The sequence below is a fragment of the Pipra filicauda genome, unplaced genomic scaffold (genome assembly GCF_003945595.2).
Source record: "Pipra filicauda isolate LSUMZ 115617 unplaced genomic scaffold, ASM394559v2 scaffold13_size5146498_pilon, whole genome shotgun sequence".
Taxonomy (NCBI): domain Eukaryota; kingdom Metazoa; phylum Chordata; class Aves; order Passeriformes; family Pipridae; genus Pipra; species Pipra filicauda.
The window spans coordinates 4,414,362-4,437,663 of record NW_024103874.1 but is presented as its reverse complement, the minus strand read 5'-3'; the positions used below and the strand labels follow the sequence as shown (position 1 = coordinate 4,437,663).

General features: G+C 40.5%; 1 protein-coding gene across 4 annotated transcripts in view; it reads left to right on the top strand.

Annotated features, from left to right (window-relative positions):
- The window catches only part of DIDO1 (death inducer-obliterator 1), a 50,049-nt gene extending 27,507 nt beyond the window's left edge, over positions 1 to 22,542 (top strand). For 3 of the 4 annotated variants that reach the window (XM_027710641.2, XM_027710640.2, XM_027710639.2), the window contains exons 8-17: positions 5,705 to 6,152; positions 7,070 to 7,229; positions 7,742 to 7,858; positions 8,038 to 8,145; positions 8,572 to 8,707; positions 8,844 to 9,390; positions 10,238 to 10,391; positions 11,214 to 11,303; positions 11,944 to 12,139; positions 17,431 to 22,542. In XM_027710641.2, the coding sequence (XP_027566442.2) occupies positions 5,705 to 6,152; positions 7,070 to 7,229; positions 7,742 to 7,858; positions 8,038 to 8,145; positions 8,572 to 8,707; positions 8,844 to 9,390; positions 10,238 to 10,391; positions 11,214 to 11,303; positions 11,944 to 12,139; positions 17,431 to 20,801 (5,327 nt within the window). In that variant the 3' untranslated portion in view covers positions 20,802 to 22,542. Of the gene's footprint in view, positions 1 to 5,704; positions 6,153 to 7,069; positions 7,230 to 7,741; positions 7,859 to 8,037; positions 8,146 to 8,571; positions 8,708 to 8,843; positions 9,391 to 10,237; positions 10,392 to 11,213; positions 11,304 to 11,943; positions 13,876 to 17,430 lie in introns of those variants that run through there. The other variant, XM_027710643.2, reaches the window with a different exon arrangement.
- The last annotated feature ends 760 nt before the right edge of the window (positions 22,543 to 23,302 follow it).

Here is a 23,302-nt window from a genome sequence, read left to right as displayed (position 1 = left end):
AGGAGCCTGTGCTGCTGTGCTGTGCTCTGTGCCAGAGTGGGCTGCCCTCACCTTCCCTACACCCGCACCGGACACGGCAGCGCTGGAGCGACGGCGCAGGGACGGCCACTGCAGCCACCTGTGTCTGAGCCAGAGGAGCCACAGGACCGAGCGGGACTTGTGAGGCCAAGCTGTGTGTGACACCCAAAGTGCTGGCAGGGCAGTTCCTGAGCAGGTGACTTGACTGCCTCTGCTGGGCTCTGCAACCTGCATTCCTCTCAGCTGGTTGAGCTGCTGTGAAGGCCAGTGCAGGTGCCTCTCTGTGGAGATCAGCTCTTCTCACAGTACATAATTGCTCAGTGCTGTCCAGCCTTATACAGGCTGTGTCAATACTTTCTAACAGGTATTTTGGGGGTTTTAACAGCTGCAATGCTGCATTAGTGTGATTTCCCCCCCCCTCCTCCTTTAAGGACATACAAATCCTTCGAAGTGTAGTAAATGATCCACTTTTGGACAGGTGGATCACAAGGAGCTGTTCTCTTTCTTAGCTTTAATTATTCCTACTGTGGAATTTTACAGATTTATTTTTATTGTTACAGAAAAATGTTAATTACCAGCTTTTTTACTGTTGTGCCACACAAACTTGTATACTGTGCATAAGCCTGAAAGTTAGTTGTGGGGTTTTGGTTTTGTTTTGTCCCTAAAACTCTAGTGATGGAGAAGTCTGAAAAGGAACAGTAAAACCCACACATGCTTGGGCTACCTCTGTGCTGGGCAGTGTCTCCTCCAGGGATCGATTCCCGACGTCCTGCTCCCTTGGGCCTGCGCTCCCACTGTGGATGGTCCTGTGCAAGCAGGACGCGATGCAGCTGTCGGCTCCTCACACACTGCCTGGAGGAATTTCATCCTGGGGGAAGGATAAAGTAGATTAATGTGGATGGAAGAGAACATAGGGAAACGTTAAGGTGGAACTAGAGACAGTAGGGCATGAACAACCTTATGCCAAAATCTTAATTCTGTACAGAAACTTCTCATAGTACTCTGTAACAGCTTTCATGGCTGCCAGATATATTTCACAGCAGTCTTTTTAATGTCTGCAGTAGTAGCTGTGATCTTTTTTAAAAAAAGTTAAAACGGCAAAAACCAGCCTTACCAGCCATTGTGAAATGGGCTCTTCAGGTGTAACAGCCTGTGGTTTAACTGCATTGCATTTAAAAGTTTTAGCATCAGCTAGAGCCAGAAGTTAAAGTTCTTTGAAGAACTGTGATTTGAATAATTTTAAAACTATACAGAGAAAAGGAATAGCACATTTCTCCTGGTATTTAAAAACTGGAAATACTAAATAATGTCTCCAGCAAAACAGCTCATCACAACTGAGATAATTTAAATAGAAACCAGGGATGGTGGTGGGGTAGTTTTTGAAGTGGCTTTCAAAAGCTACTATTCCAAAAAAAGACTGGGTGGAGAGGGAAAGGGGGAAGAACCAGAACAGGCTTGAATGCTATACAGAAATATTTTGAAAAGATCAGAGGGGAAGCGAAATTTCCTTTGGATAATATGGATGGTGGTGTAAAACAGCCTCTGGTTGTCAGTTAGGGACTGTGATACAAGCCTGCAAATCCTTCATGCAAAACTAAGGAACCCTACACTGGAAATCCTGCTGAACTGGGCTTCCACAACTGCATGGCACTGCTGAGACACCATGTTGAGATGTTCACAAGTACCTGTAAGCACCGGGCTCGTCTGTACAGCAGATGATGTGGCAGTTCTGTCTTGCTGTGTGTTGTAATGTCTATGGCTTTGCTGCACGGGGAATTTCCTCAGGGGAGGGGTTCTGTGTCTGTTGACATCTGGTGGGAGAGATTCTACTGCTGTCTGTAGTGAACGTACCACAGTAATGCTGTTTCTTAAGCCTGGGAGGAATGCGCTGATTTCTGCCAGAGGATTCGTTGGGTTTCACCCTGGGAATGAGCTGGCTCAGCTCCATCTGGACCTCAGTCCCTTCTGCCCACCCCTCTCTCCAGTCAGTAAGGATCTGGTTCCTGTCCTAAGAAGTGTCCCATGGGACAAAATGGGGCAAATAGGAATTAATGTTTTGTTTTAAATAGTTTAATGGTTACTTTCTAACATCAAACCAAGGAGTTTCACCTGTGTGTTAAAAGTGCTGAGTAGAAGAGCCACTAATTTTCTTATTCTGGCACTGATCTGCCTGTGGTGGAACTCCCTGTTATTCTCTTGGCCGGAGTAGGCTGATGTTCAGTGTTTTTCTCATCCTTTTATTTTAAATTTGTTTAAGAGCATTTATTGTAGGTACGCTGGAGCTACTGATGGAAAGGACCAAACCCCCACAGTATAAAATACAATGGCTGGTGTGTACAGTAGCTTTGGCTGTGCCTTCTCCTCAAGCTGCCCGTGGATTTCACGGCCGAGCACTTTGAAATCGTGGTCTGAGGGAATCCCTGGTCCATGATATGTCCCATCCATTTGCTGAACAACCCTGGCATCTGTTCAGAAGTAAAATTCCCCTCATGTTGAAATACTGGTCTCTGGAAAGAGCACATATGCTATTGCTTCCAAACACACACGGGCAATGTTCCCATTCCTGTCAGGAGGTGCTGTAAGCTTTGGCCTGTGCTTGTGTTGGGGGTTGGTCAGTAGGGGGTTGAGCTGCCACCCGAAGAAGCAGTCCTGCTCCTTCCCCACTGTCCTCTGGGTGCTCCCGGGCATTGGATCCAAGACCTGTGTAAGGACACAGTGAGTTCCTTCAGCTAATTATGTGGCAGCACATTGATCTTGTCACTGAAAACCAAAACTTGATAGGACAAAAATTCTGGTTGCTCATAGTCAAAACAGTGTAAGAGGGTTTGTTGAGATGAAGTTCATCTACAGCTGTCACAGGTTATTTGCATATGTAGGATTTAAGTAGCCTGGGTTCTTTATCAAAACATGCACATGATTGGGCAGTGTCCATCAGATACTACTGTGACCTGTCCCTTTGGGCAACTCTGAAGCACTGAAGGAGCCACATGTGACTTAGTATATGCAGAATCTACCATCCACTTCTCTAGTCAACAGGCCCTGCTAGGGAGACACCTGTAATTGGGATACAGTAGCTTGAAACTGGCCTGCATGACGCTTATGAACTATTTGCATTTTTTCCATTGGCTGAAGAAGCACAGAATTACATACCTTTAGAATCCTTTCTAAATAGTCATGATGTTACCTGGCAGGCTAAAGGTAAAGGATGCCTCTGCATCTCCTTGGACCTTACAGATTTGGCTGACCTTCAACCCTGGGAACTTCAATCTACCTTTGTACTAGTACCTTTTATTTATTTATTTATTTATTTTGCAAGTTCATAATCTTACTGTGATATAGCTGTTTGTATCAGAAAGGTGTGAGGTGTGCGTATAGTTCTCATATGCAACATCTGATGGACATAATACATCTTGGTTCTGCTATTTTTAGTTTTATCAGTGTAGTTTTTGTTAAATGTGTTGAACTAATTAAAAAGAGAGGGGATATAGGATTAAGTACAAATTTACAGTTGTACTTCTGCTATAAGCCAAAAACAACTGAATGTGTTAGTGCTGAGAACTGACATTTACTGTCATTGCTTTGAAAGCCAAGCTGTGCTGTCCTGCCTTTCTGTGATAAGTCACAGAATATGCTGCTGTCCCACCTGCCCAAAAGGGTACTGTTCTGTGCAGAAGATAAAATAAACCAGGAAAAAGAATGGAAGTAGAGTAATTCCTGCAGAGTTACCAGTGTGCGCGTTTTGGATATTCGCCTCTGCTCTGTTCAAGACTGACTTCAAAATAGGTTGGCCGGTGACCTCTCAGGTTCTGGGCACCAAATTGGACCAAACGAAAAACATCAGCAGTAGTTCCTTATCCCCTTCCTCCCTCACAGGAGTGCCAGAGTCCTCCTGACAACTGGAATAGTGTTAGTGGGGTAGGGGAGAGGGAGGACATATGGAGAGACACTGAGGGTCATACGAAAGGTCTCCCTGTCTCAGACAGGAACCAAAGCCAGCCTCTGAGGAAAACTGTGGGAATAGCATGAGGGTAATAGTTGTAATCTTCTTTATGGCAAAATCATCACACCCTGTGAAATGGTTTAATGTACTGTGGCAGCAGGTTTTATTTTACACTTCTGATAAATAGTTAAATCTCTCCCAGAAATAATCCTCAATTGTAAAATGCTTCTAGGAAAAAAATCAGGGTAAAGATACAGTGTTTCTAGATGTCCTGCTGCTTCTCCTTGTGTTCCAACAGAAGTTCAGCACACGCCCTTGTATTTCACCTTACAAAAGGTCAAGTCCAGCATAATTTCTTGGTTTGTCTCCCACTGGTGTCTGTGGGGCCAGCAGTGAGGGCCAGTTAAAGGGCCAGGGGCGAGGAGGATCTTTGCTGGAAGTATATGCTGATGTCCAGGGGTAGCTGAACTTTAGGCTGCAAGGCCATTTCTTCCTGAAATGAGTGAGTATCGCATGTCCCTTAAGCATTCCAGATCTTCCTCAGTTTGAGGGATGATTCCACTGGACACTTATGCTGATGTGTGGGGTGTCTTGAACCAGACCCCCCAGGAGGGCTTTGTCCCCTTCAAGTCCATCTCAGAACAGACAGATGGGATGGTTTAGATCATTCCTAGTGATTTCTGCTCTCAACAGATATGGAAGGTGAAGGGGGACCAATTGGTCCTTGGTGAAGTTACTGGAAGTTAAAACTCCCTGATCTTGCCCAGGAAGTATCCTGCACTTTGCACCCAGGGCTTGTGGGCTAATTAATCTAAAAACCTTCAACAGGATTTGAAACAACTATTTTAGGAGTTGCTTTTTGGTGGTTTCCCTCAGAACTCATCTTTCTTTGAGCTCTCAAGATCTCTGTGCTGGTGTTTGCCCACTGTGACTGATGTCTTGTAAATGATGTTTTGTTTGCTGGAGGGTGGGGTGTGTTTCTGGCTTTTTTTACTGCATTGAATTGTTCCTATCAGTACCAGAATACGAATGGATGGATGGATGTCTTCAACATGTGGGAAAACTGGAGCTTTTACTTAAGACTTCATAGATTTTCTTGTGTATGATGTGTATTAATTATTCTAGTAACAAAAAAAATGTTTAAATGAAAAATCTGAATACTGTGAATGCAATAGCTTGAGAATGGTGGGAATTAGATGACTACAGCCTAAGCAGCAGTATTAATGTTTAAGTATTCTCTAAATCTATAATTTAGCTAGGAACTGAATAGGTTTATCAAACTTCAATAATACTAAAGGTAATATTAGTGCAGTTTCAAATTCATGGACTCTGTGATCAGGTCAACTTCTGTGATAAACTGCTTCTGTAAGGTGCTATGAGAATTTTTCTGCTTAAATAGTGAGTTGTATTGCCTTATATATATATTTTTTTTTCTACGTATGAGAGTTTTTGAAGCTTAACCATGAAATCCCTCTCAGAATCTTTGAAGGTGGTGCCTTTTTCCCCCCCCATTTTTCTTGTAAGCAGAATTTTGAACCAAAAAAACCCTTTATCGACCTCAGCATGTTTTTTAAAATCACTTTTAAGAAAGCTAGTGAGAGGAAATAGCTTAAACTGCCTGCTTGCAGTTATTCTCTGGAGATGGCATTTGACAGATTTTTCTTTATAGATTGGTACCTGGTCTTCATGAGTAGGAAGTTATAAAGTTAAGCCTTTAATATTGTATTTTTTAATTTGTTTTAACAGCTCAAAGGGAAGAGAAAAGGAATGAAGATAGAGCAGAGTCCTCACTGGCATCAAAGAAGACCGTTGTGTCTATAATGGAGAAACAGTCACCTTCTCTCCCCAAAAATCTGCCTTCCAAGAAGTCCCCATCCTACTCTAACACAACACTAACCAAACCACCACTGAAACCTGCTGGAAGTTTCAAAGGTGTCATTCCCAAGAAACCTTGGGCTTCATCAGGCAGTGTTCCTTCCAAACAGTCACCTCTCTCTCCTGGCTCTTCCGTTTCCAAGAAACCAGCTCCATCTTCCAGTTTGGGTGGAGGGCTCAAAAAGCCTTCACTGCCTTCCATGTCAGCTGCAGCTGGAAGCAGTCAAACAAAAGCATCAGCCAGCCCTGTCCAGTCACAGCCCAACTCTCAGATTCGACAAAATATTCGACGATCCCTGAAAGAAATTTTATGGAAGAGGTGGGAATTCAAAGCACTTATTTTATGTAGGACGCTACAACTAGAAGTAAATGTTTAACCTGCAGAGGGTTTTCTTATGTGTTGATAAAGAATTTTGAAGGATTGAATTTATGCTACAGATTACTACAAGTACAATTGGCATTTCAGGTTTATACTTGAAATAAAAATTCGTGATATAAAGTAAATGTGTATGTGAAAAAGCCTTTAAAAAAAGAAACCTCACTATCCCATTTATATTGAGGCAATTGCAGTTGAAGAATTAAATTACAGTATAGAAGCTTTTATAATGCAGGTGCTCTTGAGTTTTAAAATCTGGTGGTGGCAGTGATGGAGATGTAGATTTGTAGGGAACATAGTACAGGAAATATAGTGAAAGGTTATAGGCTCAGTGAGGGGGAGATTCCCTCTGCTCCCAGCATAAAAATCAACAAGAAATTCTTGTCAGTGGGCAACTATCACTTGGAAAAGGAAAAAAAAAACCCAAACACAAAAAAAGGCATATTTTCCCATGATGATTGTTAAAGGTAATGCCACCCATCAAGACTTATCATAGAGCACTGCTCTCTGAAATGGAAATGCTGGTCACAGTGGAGAATTTAGGACCAAAACTCAAGTGCTTGGGCTCCCTGTGTCACTCATGGCAGAGAAACTCCTGACTGCAGTACCAAGAGCAGGAATAAAGGCTGACGTGGTTTCCCAAAGCCTTGTCTTCCATGGCCATCTGTGGGCAATAATTAAAGTTTGGCTGAGTTCAAGGTCCTGAGATAGACTTTGGCTCTCAGGTGTCATTTTAAGGAGTCTGGAGCCCTCCCTGGGTGAGGAGCAGCCGAAGTCAGCTCTGAAAAGTTAGTTTTTGTGACTGTAGCTGACCTTTCACACCTGACATAACTGCATGTACCTGCTCTTGTTTTCAACAGAGTCAACGACAGTGATGACCTGGTCATGACAGAGAGTGAAGTGGGGAAAGTGGCACTCAATATTGAAAAGGAGATGTTTAATTTGTTCCAAGTTACGGACAACAGATACAAGAGTAAATACCGGAGCATCATGTTCAATCTCAAGGACCCCAAAAACCAGGTTTGGAACTTTCTTAAACAGTGAACTTATCCAGAAATGTACTTTTGGGCTTCAGTGGTATGTCAGACTCTACCCTCAACATTCAGAGCTTCAAGATAGAGACTTACAAATTAAACTATAAAATATTATCATAAAGCCATTCAAACCTTTTTAGCAATAGCTTTATCCAAGTAGGATTTCAAAGCTTACTTTTGTTTGTCATTGGTATTTATTCAGTTTGGGCATTTGGTGTGAAATACTTATTTACAGAATGGCTTTCTTAAAATAAATACAGACTTCATCTATTTCTCCTCTTGTGACATTCTGTAGTATGTGTTGGATACCTGATATCTGTGCTTTAAAAGAAGAAAACAGCTGCTGGTACAGATGAAAATATTCACTAGAGAACACTTGAAACCTTTTAATTTCTACAGTAGATTTGAAGCAGAGGAGTGGCTGTTCAATTTCTGACATTCCTATTCAGTTATACTGGGAGTTATTGAGGATAATGAGCAAAATTCTTCTGTTTTCAGGGACTTTTTCATCGTGTCCTTCGTGAGGAAATCTCACTGTCAAAACTAGTGAGAATGAAACCAGAAGAACTTTTGTCTAAAGAACTGTCTGTGTGGAAAGAGAAACCAGCTAAGGAAGTAAGTAACATCATTTCCTCTGTGTCCTTAGATACAAGTTTGCCAACCTTTACCACCTGTACTAAATTAATAACACTCAATTTCAATAGTCTTTTCCTTTACCATGTGCCAAACGATAACAAAGTACATAATAAATTAAATATATGGACCTTTTACCATTGTGGTTTTGTTTCTCTCAGTTGGTGGAGTCACGAAGCAAATCTCAGGAAATCAAGAAAACGGCTGTAAAACGGGAACATGTGCCAGTTGTCAATATGGAAGATTCTCCCCCAGTGTCTGACTCTGATGTAAGTACTGGGGCTGTTGCTTCAGCACAAGGACACTGAGGGGGAGAAATGGCAACTAGGGCTTCAAATCTGTCATCAGAAGTGCAGGTTGTTTCATTAAACTGTAGGGATATCACAGCCTAGTAGGTGTGCTATGAGCATTTTTCTTTAAGTGTGAAGGAGTGCAACAAGCAATGATAAGCATATTTTGCAGGCATTTCAAAAATGCTGCATATTTTTCAGCCCTTGCTGTCAATTTATAGAGAAATCTTCTATTTCTGAACATTAGCTCTCTACTTCAAAACACTCTGGAATGAAATGAGGACCAAGGACTTTAATGTGTTTTTTTTTTTTAAAGAACTGGAGTTAATTAACAGATTTCAAAGTGTTTCTTTATTGTGGACATTAATGATGAACTGGAATATTTTTTGCTTTATTCACTTTTAGGAACAGCAGGAGTCAACCCGAACTGCACCCAATGTGAACAGTGCTCCTTCTCTAGATGTTTTTAGCAGCATGTTGAAGGATACAACAAGTCAACATCGAGCCCATCTTTTTGACCTGAACTGCAAAATCTGTACAGGTATTTACAATGCTGACCTTGGGCAAACTAAAAGAACTGTTACGTTAAGAGTGTTGTTTATTTGTTTTTTTGAAATAGTATCTCCAAACTATTTTATTGTTAAATAGTAATTCAAGCTTTTGAAATAAATGTATAGGTCAGATTTCAGCATCTGAAGATGAGGTACCACCTAAGAAGATGAAGCCAGGGGCTTCTGCTAAAAAGGTGGAGCAGAAATCAAAGCCAGAAGTCCAGCCCAAGTATGAAAGTCCTGCAGCAGCCCCGGCAGCAGAGCCTGACAAAGAGCCCGTTGCTGAGGACGCGATGGACATCGATGTTGAACCAGCAGCAGAAACAGTTTCTCAGCCAACTGCAGAAGGAACTTACATTCCTACAAGCCAGAGCCAGAACAGCACAGACTCTGCTGTACCTGAAGAGGTCTCTGCTTTCCCTGCCTCTTGTGCTGGCCCAGTTGTCACAACCGTGATGGTTTCGGGCAGAGACCCCAGGACAGCCATGAGCGGCTCCTCCGGGACTGTGACGCTGGCACAGCGTTCTGGGCCTGCAGCTGAGAAAGTCTCAGCGGGGGAAACCAAACAGGAAACTTCCAAACCAGCTATGACTGTCCCCAAATCCATATTAACAAAACCGTCCTCCTCACCAGATCCCAGATACCTGGCGGTTCATCAGTCACCCAACATCAAGTGCGTATCCTCCACAGCCAGCCAGGCTGCCACAGTCCCTCCTGTGGTTCTCTTCACAGTTCCATGTCCCATCCCCTTTCCCTCAGTTAAAAGGCATGTTCAGGTTTAAAGTTCAGGTAGCCTGATTCACATTTTTCATTTCCCATCTCTCATTTGCCTTCTCTAGCTGGTAAAATTTTCAGAGCATGAGTGTATTTTGACAGCAAAGATTCTACAGTCTTTCAGCAGGGAAATAAAACTGGAGGTATTATGCAGACTTAGAAGTTTGCATGTATATTGACACTGGGAGAGATGGTTTAAAGGCATTTCTAGATTTTCATCCTGTATTAAAATACTTTTATCTACGAATATGAACTGAAGTTAACCACTTGATCAGCTTGGAAGGAAGTGGATTCTTTCCTATTCTGAGTACATATAATAGTAAAAACAAATACTCTCGAGTATATCCTAGTGCAATTGCACTTGAAATAATTTTATTTATAGCAAATTCTTTTACTTGAGAATCTTTCTGATGCATAATTTTGACTTAATTAGTGGGAAGTCTATAATTCCAATTAGTTTGTTATGGAGTCGGAATCACAACAGTTATAGTAGTAACTTAATTTTATAAAAGTCATGTCTTTTGGCATCTCTTTATCTGTCTGCAGCTACAAGTTTATTTTCTGTTACTTGTTGCGTTTTTAAGTAATAACAAGTTAGTGGAAAACGTTAACAAAGCATTTAGGAAAAATTTTGTTATTTGTTTAAAAGAAAGTATTGAATCAGTAGGAGGAGGGAAGAAAATTTACAAAAAAGGGTCCATCCTCATTTGCATTGTGTAACCTTTCTGTCTGGATTTGTTTTGCAGTGTTGCAGAGCCACGCTCACCTCAGGACAGCGACACTTCCCTCTTTCTCTCTCGTCTCAACACCATTTGGAAAGGATTTATTAACATGCAAAGTGTGGCCAAATTTGTCACTAAAGCATATCCAGTCTCCGGGTGCTTTGATTATCTTAGTGAGGTTAGCACTGATGTGTGTGTGTGTTTGCAGGGGATCTGTGCTGCAGTTCCTGGTGCTGGAAAGGTTGGGGGCACTGTGTGTTTATAGAGTTATATTAGAACTGTAGCAGTTATAAATGGCATCCCTTCAGTAATAGGAAAAGTAGCTGAGGAAAAAAACACAGCCTTTTAAAAATTCCTCACACATCTGTGAAGAAGTCTAACGTCTTCCAACATGTTAGGATCTAACATGGAATAGTGGCTTTATTTCAGCTTCGTTGTTTTCGAGACAGTGCTTTGAAGTGGATGCCTTGTTCTGTTCTCACACAAGATGGGTCACTGATAGGATCTGTTAGAAAATTATGTTTGGCTGTTTATGACAAATATCATCCTTTTTACTAGTTTTCAAATAAAACCAATTGGATGATATGGTTCTGGGAGGATGTACATTCAAATAATGAGGCAGTAGAAAGCTTTACACTGAAATAAGTGAGCTTTTCTTTTTCTTTCTCTTTTTTCTCTGAAGGGCATTTTATGTGACTTATGAAGTTTCAAACACAAATTTGTGTTTTAGGAGTTTATTAGTAGGGTTGGTGGTTCTTTTGGGTATTGCTTTTGCTGAAATGAGTCTCACTGTCCTCATGACAGGAAGCTCACTAGAATTCTAATTAAACACCTCAATTTAGGAACAGCCTGTCTGAAATCAGAAAATTATGTTCTAAAAGTTACTAAATATAATCGTGCATTATCCACTGGGCTACTGAGATGGGGCAACCTGCACTGCTTTTTTTTTGATTTTCATTTGTGGTTTTTCTCATATTACCATGTAATGCTTCTTGTTTAGGATTTACCTGATACAATTCATATTGGCGGGAGGATCTCACCGAAGACAGTCTGGGATTATGTTGGCAAACTCAAATCTTCACTCTCTAAGGTATTCATTTAAAATCCTTTGCAAAACCCAGAAGAAATATACAGCAATGTAAAAGGACAACTTTTTATAATATAGAGTAGTAAACAGCAAATACTGACATAGATCACACCTGGAAAACTACCAAAACCACTTCTTTTAAATTTTTGATTTATTGAAGAAATGTGTTAATTGAGTTGCAAATCTTCTTAATCTCTCTCTCCTGCACAGTAGTCAAATCTTCATACTATTTATTATTTGAAATAGTGAAGATTGAAATTGAAATCTTAAAGGAAAGGTAGTTATCATTTAATGTACGTAATAGATTTTAATATTAAAATTGCTTCAGAAGTGAAAAAGTGATGCACAGTGTACAGAGATAATCATGAAACTAAGAATTTTCCATTTCTTTTTTATTTGAGCCTCAGGCTGTTTAGTTTGATGTAAGATACACAAGTAATTTGTGTTTCTGAAAATGACACCTAATTCTGTTTTAATGTTACAAATTGAACAGAGTAGACTCTTAAAGCCAGTGTGTTACCCTGAAGGCAGAATTGGAGTGATAAATGTACGGTTCATTTTTACCCCTGGAATTTGCCCTTTACCATTTTATTTGCTGATATGTTGCAGGTTGAGTTTTTTCTACTTTGCTTTTGTATTCCAGGAATTGTGTTTGATTCGCTTCCATCCTGCAACAGAAGAAGAAGAGGTTGCCTATATCTCTCTCTACTCCTATTTTAGCAGTCGTGGTCGTTTTGGTGTTGTAGCTAATAACAACAGACATGTCAAGGATCTCTACCTGATCCCCCTGAGTTCTAAGGACCCAATTCCTTCCAAACTCTTGCCCTTTGAGGGACCAGGTAAGCACAAAACAGGGGAGGTTAAATGCTAGGTAAAATCAAAAAACAAAAGGCAATCTGAGACAAGTTGTTGAATATTTAATGTAAGCATTATTTAAATTTTTTTATATAAAACCAATTTTAAACTACATAAATAGGAGAAACTGGAAATCCAACAAGATGCCCGTAGGCTGTTGGGAGAACAAGTTTACCTGTAAAATCAAGGATAGGGAACAGCCACTACATTGAAAAAAACCCCAAAACACTAAAAAACTCCCATTTCTTAGGATTAGTAGGTGGCAGACAGCAGTTGTTATAGGCATATATATTTTTGGATAAAATTACCTGTAGTGTTTGGTGAACATGGTGGCAGAAGAACTGAGAATGAATTCAACCATGAAACACTCCTTCTCCTACAAAATTTGAAGTCATCTTCATCCGAGGATGGAGGAGGTCCATATGCTTAATTTCCAAATAAGGATCTGAGGGATTATAGAAAATGCCAGGTTGAGAAGCTGAAGAGCTGCAGGTTCCAGTGAAGGTAGAACTCCATTGTCGTGGCAATGGGTAGCACTAAACGGTGGGTATGAAACAACCAACATACAGGAGCTGATCTTTCTGGAAAGCTGTGTCCTCTACTCAAATACAAGTGTAGCACTAAACTCAATAAAGCATTCTTAGAGATTATATGCTGGAGAAACAGGGGCTGGAACAGGTTTTCATGACTTACAACAAGTGAAACATGAGTTAAGTGCTCTCCCTTCCTCCATGAAATGGCCAAGGGCACTTGCTCTGCATCCTCAAACAAGATGTTTCTCATACACTCCCAGTCTGTTTTATCCATCCTTGAGCAGTGCAGAGTCTAGGTGGTTGTTTTTAAGCAATAGCTAAAAAGGCAGGATTATTGCTGTCTAAATTATAGCAATATAGCCAGAATTGTCAAATCTCAGCACCTCATAGTCTGTAACTCACAGAATTCTTGAAAGGTAGGCAAAAACTGTTACTCCCATTTCATAGCCCAGAAGTGAAAACACCAAGTGCAGAACACCTTGGCACAAGGTTGTAGGTAGAGTCTTAACAGACTGATTTTTCCAGGCAGAACAAAAGAAATACCCTCCTTTCTGGGCAGTAGTACAAGGGTGGGACTGGCATTGAATCAGCTGTAAAGGTCAGCTGGTCTGGTAAATAACCTGCTTTAGGGAGACATTTTCCTGATTGTTGCCTCTTGCATTCCTGTGAAAATATCAGCTTTCCTTTTTACACTTCTTTTACTTCTCCATTATAGTTATCATTTCAAATGAAACTCTTTACCTTAGACTGGAGGTTGGCAAATGTAGCCAAACTTTACTCTTAGTAGAGGAATTTGTAATGTCAGCCTGGTTTTGCCAAGTTTCTTATGAGTCAGGTTTCCAAATTGACATAGGTATTTGTAGGCCAAATGGGTTAAATACTAGCAGCAGAAACAAGGCTTCAAGGGCAGGCAGGACATGAGATGGAACAGTTTCACAGAAGACCCACTTAGAGTTCTGACATCAGTTCACACTTGTTGGGAACTCCCTTGGCTGCCTTTACCTCACAGCTGGGCCAAGTTGTGTTCGTGTTTTAAAACCAGATCAAAAGAAGCAGGTAAGCTGTTCATCTGGGTTTGTGTATGTTTGAAAACCACAGTATGTAATCCACACTTTTTAATGACATCTGATGGAATTCACTGTTTTTTCTTTCTTTGACAATCAATAAAAATATTTTGTGGAACGTGGTCATTGTCTCCTTAAATTTAATCGTGTGCCTTCCAGTAGAGTTTAGCAAGGAAAAGCTTTGCCTTTAGATGGTTTGATAAATATGAGCTGAGGGGGGAGGAGGGAGAGGACAATCAAACCCTGCCACTCCAGAAATCCTAGTTAGAAGATATTCCAGCTTTATCAGCCAGTTCCAGTATGGATTAGGAATTTCTCCTGTTTTCTAATGGACTGGATTTGGAACACAACTGAGGACTTCTGAACTGCACTAGTACCTAGAAGATCTGCAGAAAACTTTGACATGGGTGGCTGAAAAACAGAGAAAAATGGAAGGTTATCCTCATTTATATTTAATTAATCTCAGATATTTTTACCAGATTTTATGTATCATGGGCTCTTCTGCACCGTCTTTTTGCAGTGGTTTACTGTATGTGAATTCACTCCTCTGTTTCACATACACACTTTATTTAGCATTTTCATTTGTAAAAAACAGTATAATCAAACTTAATTACTAATAGTGTTTTACTGAGGGATTTAGTGGCAATGTTGGGAATGTAACAACTACCTTACATAGTTAAAATAGAGAAATTTTACTACAAGAGCCATTTATCAGCAAAGGATTCCACAAATGCTGATACATCTTTTGGGCAGTTTACAATAGGAACTGTGTTTTTTCAAAAGTACGAAGGCATGAAATCTCCTCATGCTGTTTGCAATGCTCTTAAAAATTGCAACAAAAGGACCAAAATTTTAACTGAACTGTGAATGGAGTTTGGTGTCTTCACCTCAGCAGGTCTCGTTAGGAAAAGCAGCAGCAGTAGAAGAACATGGCGTTACAAACCTGGTTTTCTGTGCCAGCCAGTTCCACTCAGCAAAGGAACGTGAACGTGGAGCAGTGTCAGTGCTGGCAGTGATCTGGAGCCCTGGCTTGAGGGGGCACTAATTTGATGACAGTTGTCCGTTGCTCCCGTGATTAATTGGGACAAATGATTTAAATGGCACTGATAAAATACAATGTCTTGTATGGGTCTCTTCAGTTTAAAACTCACCACAGGTGTGCTTAGTCCATTCCCGTGGGTCTGTCATGGGTGGGCAGAGGTGAGAGTGTGTCTTTAACAGTGCAGGTCACTTCTTACCAGCTGCTGGTGACAGGGAAAGATGTGGCCAATATACACATAAATATGGCAAAATTGATATATTGAAAAAAAAATGCATTTAAGGCTAAGAAAACCAAATATTAATCCAGTACTAATATTTAGTATATCCTGTTTTAATGGCTTTAGTTACAGGGTGTAACTCAATAAAACCAGCACGTGGACTTCAAATGAATAATAGGATAATAACTGTTATAAATAATTTAGCACTGAAAGCTTCTAACTCTGCCAGCACAGCTTGTAGCACTTTTAGAATGTGTCATTGAGCAATAGTGGCAGACTGCAGCCAACATCTTGTTGTTCCTAAAATTAGGCACTTAACCTATTTATAGATATTGAGATAGAAGGGGGCTGACCTTTGAAAGCTGCTCTGGCTGCGTGTCTCCATTCCAAGAAGCATTTAGTATTTGATCTCTTTGAACTGAGTGGTGTAGGTGCCAGGTTAGGCAAAACTTCTATATTTGTGTAAAATTCCCATATCAAAATGTAAAATTTTAATGCATTTATTCTATGATGACTAAATTCTAAACAGAATAATTTATAACTAATGGTATTAACTTACTCCTGGAATTTATTGCCTTGAAAGCATATTAAAATTTTACCCTGTTTTATTAGTGACGTGATCTCTGTTTGTTACAGGGATTCAAACCTGATTTCTTGGTAATTGCTGTTTATGAGATATCCTGCCTGATGGATTTTTAAAAGCTGTTTATTTCGATTATTCAGTGTTTGAGATTCGTTGTAACTAATTGCATAAATCACATGTCTCTGCATGAAAGTCAATAACCAAAACATTAACAATGGCAGGACAGCAAATGCCTACTGGGAGTTTTTGGGTGAACACCAGTTTGTGAGATACTCTGCACTGGTCAACACCCACCAACTGGGGAGTCACTATTCATTAACGTGAACAGAAATTTAGCAAAACAGCTGATGTGGTTTTCTCATTAGATGGTAAATTTTAGAGTCCCCGTAAAACTTTGAGTTGGTTCAGCAAAGTAATGTATGTGTGATGTGTTTTGCTGAAGGAATGTGTCTGCTACTGTGGGGCTTGGGGTTTTGCGTTGGTATCAAAAAGTTTTCAGTGCTAATAATTAGATATTTTAAAATTATTCCTTAACGAGCAGTGGGCTTAATAAAAACCTCTTACTTCTGGGATCTTGAATAGAAGGGTCAGTGTAGGTCAGAGCCCTCACCTGGTAATTTAACCACAGTTAATATTATCTTATTTCACAGGTTATTTTGTGTTTCTGTATTACCACTTCCTTGCTGGATGCAAATAGTAACTAATGGCACATATGGGGGAAAGACAGTGGCCCTCAAATGAGGACCTTCTAAAGGCCATTAAATCCAGAAGTTAAAAAGGCCTCTCTTTGTACAGATTTTCTACATTTGCCACCACTTTATGTTAAAGGATTCCCTCCCTGCCCTTCATTCTAGCCATGTTTATCTGCCACAAGAGCCAGTGGGAACTGTGCATGTAAGAGGAAGAAATGCAATAGAGGAAACAAGCCTACAGACCTTTGCATTTTTCCTCTTTATCAGAAACTTTCCTATCATTTCTTGATCTACTTCTCCGGGGCTTTGAGTCTGAAGCTCTTCACAAAGGACCAGTTCTGCTCATCATGTTTTTTCTCAGATATTAAGGCCTAACATCACTCTGTGTTCTGCAGTGGAGGCTCCAAGGGCACGTCACCCCTGCACACCAGTAATTGCTCAACCAAACACATCTCCTGTGCTTGTTTGGTAAATCAGAGTTTCCCTGCTTCCATCTCCTTTTAAATAATGTCTAGCTGGGAAAAAAAAAACAACAAGCTGGGAGTAGGTTACCAGCTTTAACTCTGTTTCCAAGCACAGTTTGTTTAATGTTATCGTTTTAGCCATTACTGGTATTTGTTTAACCTGGAGACAGACAGAATATTTACAGACTGGTGTCAATGTGGACTTTTAGCACAGATTATAACACAAACAGCAATGTTTAACCCAGGTCTTTTCACTTTTCAATATCCCTGTGTATACAGCATATTTGCAAACTATTTAAACATAAATATTTGATTTTTCAGGGGGAGAAGTGGAGGTGGTTGAACAGCAGAAACAACGTAAAAATACAAAAATATAACAACTTCCTTTTGTTTGAACTTTTGCGGGAATAGTTTTTCACAATGATACCTGATGTTGCAATCTTTTATTAAAGATATCAAAGAAGGAATTTAAACTTATTATATACAAACATATATAGAGAGAAATATAAATGCATATGCTTGTGGACTAATGAAAAATTGCTAATAGGTGATCTGATGGAATTTAGAAAAACTTACTTTTATGACTTTTCTAGCTGCCACTATATAACATAGTAAGTTTTTACTGAAAGCACCATTAAAAATCAGGTTTTTACATATGCAATCTTTATGTTCCCTTTCAGGTCTTGAGTCATCTCGGCCAAATTTGATTCTTGGATTGGTTATCTGTCAGAAAGGGAAGCGTCCTGCCACTGGCATTGAGGCAGAAAAGATGGAGGAGAAGCGAAGCAGAACTCAAGCCCATGAGGAGCCTGAGCCGTCGCTGTTCTCCAAAGGGGCTGCAGCTTCACAAGAGAAGAAAGCTCCGAAATACACACTTTATTCAGGAGACTCGTCTGTGAGTACAACACCACCTGGATCTCCTCCTCCACCTCCACCTCCACCCCCACCCATTCCAGACACCTCAGCAGTGACACCTTCAGTATTAAAAATCCTGTCGTCCATTAAGAGTGGACCCACAGCGACTGTGACCCCACTGGTTTCAACTGCTGCTCCTGCCAGTGGCACTGCCACGCACTCGGCATCCTCCAAAACTGCCACGCCCCTCGAGCACATCCTGCAGACCCTCTTTGGGAAAAAGAAAACTTTTGAGCCACTTGCCAAGGATTCTGGAACTGTTCAGTCTTCAAGTCAGGAAGGCCAAGCTGCTGCTGATGGCGGAATGTCAGCAGTTCCGCTGTTAGATCCCATTGTGCAGCAGTTTGGGCAGATGTCAAAGGACAGAGCTATAGAAGAGGAGGAGGATGACAGACCATATGATCCTGAGGAAGAGTACGGCCCGGAAAAAGCCTTTGAGATGCAGACTGGTGAAAGTGAAAAGCGATACAACGTGGAAAAGCCATCTAATGCAGCAGAACTAGAGGATGAGGCCTATGATCCAGAGGACGAAACTATCTTGGAAGAAGCAAAAGTTACAGTTGATGATTTACCCAACAAAATGTACACAGACACTAAAAACAGTTCTTCAGAAACACCTGCTTCATATGTGCCTGATTTATCTGCAGCCTCGTCCTTGGTAGAACAGCAGAAAATGTTGGAAGAGTTAAACAAACAAATAGAAGAACAGAAAAGACAACTAGAGGAACAAGAAGAAGCCCTCAGGCAACAAAGAGCAGCTGTTGGTGTTTCAATGGCTCATTTTTCAGTGTCTGATGCTTTAATGTCACCACCACCAGCGAAAGCTTCCCTAATAAAGACTGAATTATTCCATCAGGACCAGCAGGCTACACAAAAAGTAGATTTACCTTCATCTTTCAATCAACAAGCACAAGTTTTAAACCAGGGCTGTGACCCACGACAGAACAGAGATCCTCGCCAGGCTCGAAGGATGGTGACAGAGACTAATGACACTGTTGATTCTCGGATAAAGCCACAGGTGGTACAGAATGAGGTATCCACAAGAGAAGTTGCTCCAGCAAGTTTTCCAAATGCTTTGCAGACTTCACTTGGTAAGGAAGATAATACTTTAATTTCTGCTACTCAGCCTGGTTTTACTGCTGACAATTGGGTTTCAAGTGAACAGGCTTCTACAGTGTCCCAGAAGGAGACCACTAACAGCAAATTTGAACACACCATTCAAGTTACTTTGGAAAACCTGAATCAAACAGCTGCTGGAGAACCTTCTGGATCTAAACCTGTACGTAAAGTGCTGCTTCCAACACCTCCAGCTACATCTTTTCAGCCTAATTTCTCCACATCAAATGACAGCCCATCCCTGCAAGATATGCATCAAGTGTCGTGGTCAAATGAGTCAAAGGAAGCAATGGGAATGGAATCCTTTTCAAATACAATGTTTCCTCCTCAGGAAAAGGCACCTGGTCACTTTGAACCAGAGACAGGTCTTTCATCAGTGCAATATGATGAACAAAGAAATCCTCAGTCTCATCAGTTTGTAGAACAGACTGACTCCCCACAAATTCAGAGTGAGGGTGGACCTCCCCCACAGCACTTTGAGGAAAACATGGCGTTTTCTTTGTCTGGGCAGAAAGGAGGGCCTCCACTGATGCTCAATGCACCTGGAGGGCCTCATGGACCTAATTTTAGAGAACCAGCACCACAGTTCTCTGAAGAGCACGGTTTTCCAAATAATGATGGGCAAAGAGGACCTCAGTCTGGAAGATTTGGAGGTCAAAAGGGTCCCCTTCCTTCCTTATTTTCTGCACAGCATGGACCATCATCATTTTTTGGTGATAATAGGGGCCCTGCCCCTTATCATGGTGGTCCAAGAGGAATGTCACCATCTCATTTTGAAGATCACAGGGAACCTCACATGGAACAAAGGGAATTCTCAGATTCCCAATATGATGAAATGATGGGGCCTCCAGGACAGTTCGAAGGACCAGATTCCCCTCAATTTATGGGAAACAGAGGACCTTCACCTTTTCCTTTTGGAGGTCAAAGACGACCCCCACCAGCTCAGTTTAAAGGACAGAGAGGAGGCCCTCAGTTTGGAGGGCCAAGAGGTCCAGCCCCAGGTCATTTTGGGGGACCAAGAGGGCCTCACCCAAATCAATTTGAAGGGCAGAGGGGTCCAGCTCCAAATCATATGCCTGGTCCAAGGGGACTTTTGCCACAGCCATATGAAGAACGGAGAGGGAGCCCACCACCCAGATTTTCCAACCAGAGAGGTCCAGCACCACATCAGTTTGGGGGACCAAGAGGAGCCCCACCTGCAATGTTTCCAGAGGAAGATGAACCTCCCCCCTCTAGATTTCATTTCCAGGGTCAGTCACCACAAGGTATGAAACCACCACCAAGACCACTCCTGGACCTTCCAAGCCATCCACCAACCCACAGAAAAGAGATGTGGGAGGACGCTGGACCATCTCTTTCCAATATGTCTGGACAAGGACCTGAGTCAGAAGGACAGTGGTCCGCATCTGACTTCCGAGAAGGCAAAAATCCTGAATATAGAGGCCAGACATTTGAAGGGAGACAGAGATATGAGGGAGGAAATAAAGACAAGGGTTTAGATCAGCCAGAGCCCCAGCAAGCAGACAATCGCCAAGGCAGAGCCTTCGAGGACAGACGAAGGGATCGAGAACATGGCAGACCTTGGGAAAGAGACCGTGGCAGAAACTGGAACAGAGACAGGGACTGGGAGAGACACAGAGACAAGGAATGGGATAAAAACAGAGATAGGAGCCAAAACAAAGACAGAGACAAGGATTCAGAGCGAGGTAAAGAATGGGAAAGAAGCAGAGACAGAGACAGGACAAGAACCAGAGAGAGAGACTCCTACAGAAGACGTGACAGAGAGCGATCGAGAAGCAGAGACAGGGATCGTGACAGAGAGAAAGACAGGGACCGGGATCGGAGCAGGGAGAAGGAACGAGATCGAGAGAGAGATCGAGATCGCGACAGGGAAAGAGGGAAAGATCGCAAAGATAGGAGTAAGAGTAAGGAAACTGGTAAAGAGACGAAGCCAGAAACACCGAAGGAAACTCAGAAACCAGTGGAAACTGAAGCTTCATCTTCCAGCAATCAATCATAGAACTATGACTGATATTGTATTTCCCACAAATATCCCACTTTTGCAACACAGCAAGGACTGCACATCTTCTGTATATACTGTATATATTCTCACCTTTCCAAAAATACTGTTGTAAAACTAGCCTTACCCAATGGACTGACAAGTTAGCAATTTTTGAACAACTGTGAATGAAATTAATCAGATAGATGAGAAGCAAGAACATATTGGACTTTCACTTGCTGCATTTTGTGCATAATGTTTTTCTTATAAAAATTCACAATGTTACCTGTACTGAAATTTTGTTTTTTCTACTCGCATCTTTATCTTAAAGTTTCCATTTACAGTACAGAAATGGGAAAAGTCTAAGAAGAGCATATTGCTTTTTAAGATTATAAAGTTATGTTTTCCAGTAACTTGAATTGTAATTTTATAAGAGAATTTAATCCACACCTGAGGAGCCATACCTTTACATCCCATTTACGTGATATTTTGGTGTCAAAATTGTTCCTACAGCACACACTTTAAAAATGTTGCTGTCGTGTTTCTTTTACAACAGAAGGGTCATTTATTTAGGAAAGGACTGTAGAAGAACAGTGTTAATAATTACTTGTGACTGATGGAGGATTTGAAAATGGAATGTTATAAGCTTAAAGTGCACTACCTTCTTTTTATATACAGATGTTTTGGTTTGGGAATCCATCTCTTCGGTGTACAGCAGAGACAAGTTGTACTTAGTTTATTTTTCGTGATGTTTTAAATATCCCATTTTTACAAAGCTGTCATTAAAGAACATACAAGAGTAGCACCTTTATAACCAGCAAAACTTACAAAAGCATCTGGCATTTATTTGAAAAAGGTGAAGACTGCAAATAAATTGGTAAACTAAAGGAAGGAAAAAATTTGGTTAAATAGGCCACTGAATCTCTTACTTCAGTTGAACTGATCTAGCAGAGCGTTTTTTGCTTTTGTTTTGGTTTTGCAGAATTTTGCCACAAACTTAAGAAATGTCCCAATTTGATTGAATTTTTCATTCTAGAAGTACTCTTTCATTCTAAAAGGGCTCTTGAAAAATGAATGTTACTGTTCTTTTGTTAGACCGTACTTAGGCTGTCAGTGTATATAAAACTCTCCACTGAAAAAGATACAGCTGCATTAAACTTTAAATTATTGTGGTACATCATGTTGTGATTGAAGAGGGACATTTTTCATGCCCAAATGCTACTTTTCGTGCAGTCCTCAAGTATGTAATTCTAAAGTATGAAATGAAACCCCGCTAATTTATTTGACCTTGTAAATTAACAGTCGGGTAAATATTTTCATTTTTTGATAAAATAGTTTTGGAAATGTAAAATTAGATTCCTGTAAACAGTTTTTATCTTGAGGATTACATTACAGTAGCTTGTTTGTCACCACAGTCACATTGGTGCATCTTTGAGGTCCTTGTCCATCCAGGGTTTGCTGGCTGAGATGATCAGTGTTCTGAACCTGAGGGAAAACAGTAACATGCAAAGAAATGGTATGAAATGCAAACATCAACTACGGTGTAAGATTTTTTTCTTAACGAGATGTTTCTAATTTAAAGACATACATAAAAGTATGCAAAAAGTAAGTGTGTTTGTTTAGGTTTCCTTGATAGAAATTTCTGTAAATTGTATTTTATATGGCAGAATATATCACTGTACATTAAAATATGGGAGTTCACAGGTTTTTGTTACTGTAAGTAGAATAAACATCTACAGAGAGCTGTTGTCCATTTCTTAAATATGTTTGCGTATATTATTTTCTATATCTTGCTACATCTCAACAAACCATGAGAGACTGATGCCACATGGGTGTTTTGGATGATTATGGATGTTTTGCAGGACATCACTACCAACCAATGTTGGATTGTGGGCCCTCTAAAAACCAGGCCAAAATCTGTGCTTATGATTCTTCTCTCAGTTCTAAAGCATCCCCTAATTTATTTTGATTTTTTTTTTTTAAATTTGAGTCAGGAAGCTTATGATTTGAAGATTTTACATCAAAAATCTAAAGAAAAGAAAAAAATTAATTCAGGTCAGCTTTGAGCTTAAGAAAAACTTAATTCACATAGTTTATTAATTTCTTGACTTTACGTTTTTATGAAATAGATGTGTGGCTTTTCATTTTCTAGAAACTCTCCTTTGGGAGTTTGGGGACTCTCTTTATGATTTAGGAACAGTAAATACATCCACTCAAAGATCAAGTGGCAAAAAAATCAACAGCATAGACAGGCACTAGTGACTGACTTAAAGCACAGCTTTATATAGTTTACAAGGAGCTGGAGTTGGATTTTGCAGCAAGATTCCTGTCTTCTCCACTGCAGCAGTCAGTAAAAGCCAGGCTGAAACCAACACAACAATTTAACTCAATTTACAGAGACTAAAAATGGTTCTGAATGATTGTCCTGCATTGCAGGAAAGAGAAGATTCTCTTTGTCCAAACTTCTGATTAACATGAAAGAACTCACTATTTTGAGCTTTTGTCTATGTTTGTACTAAGCT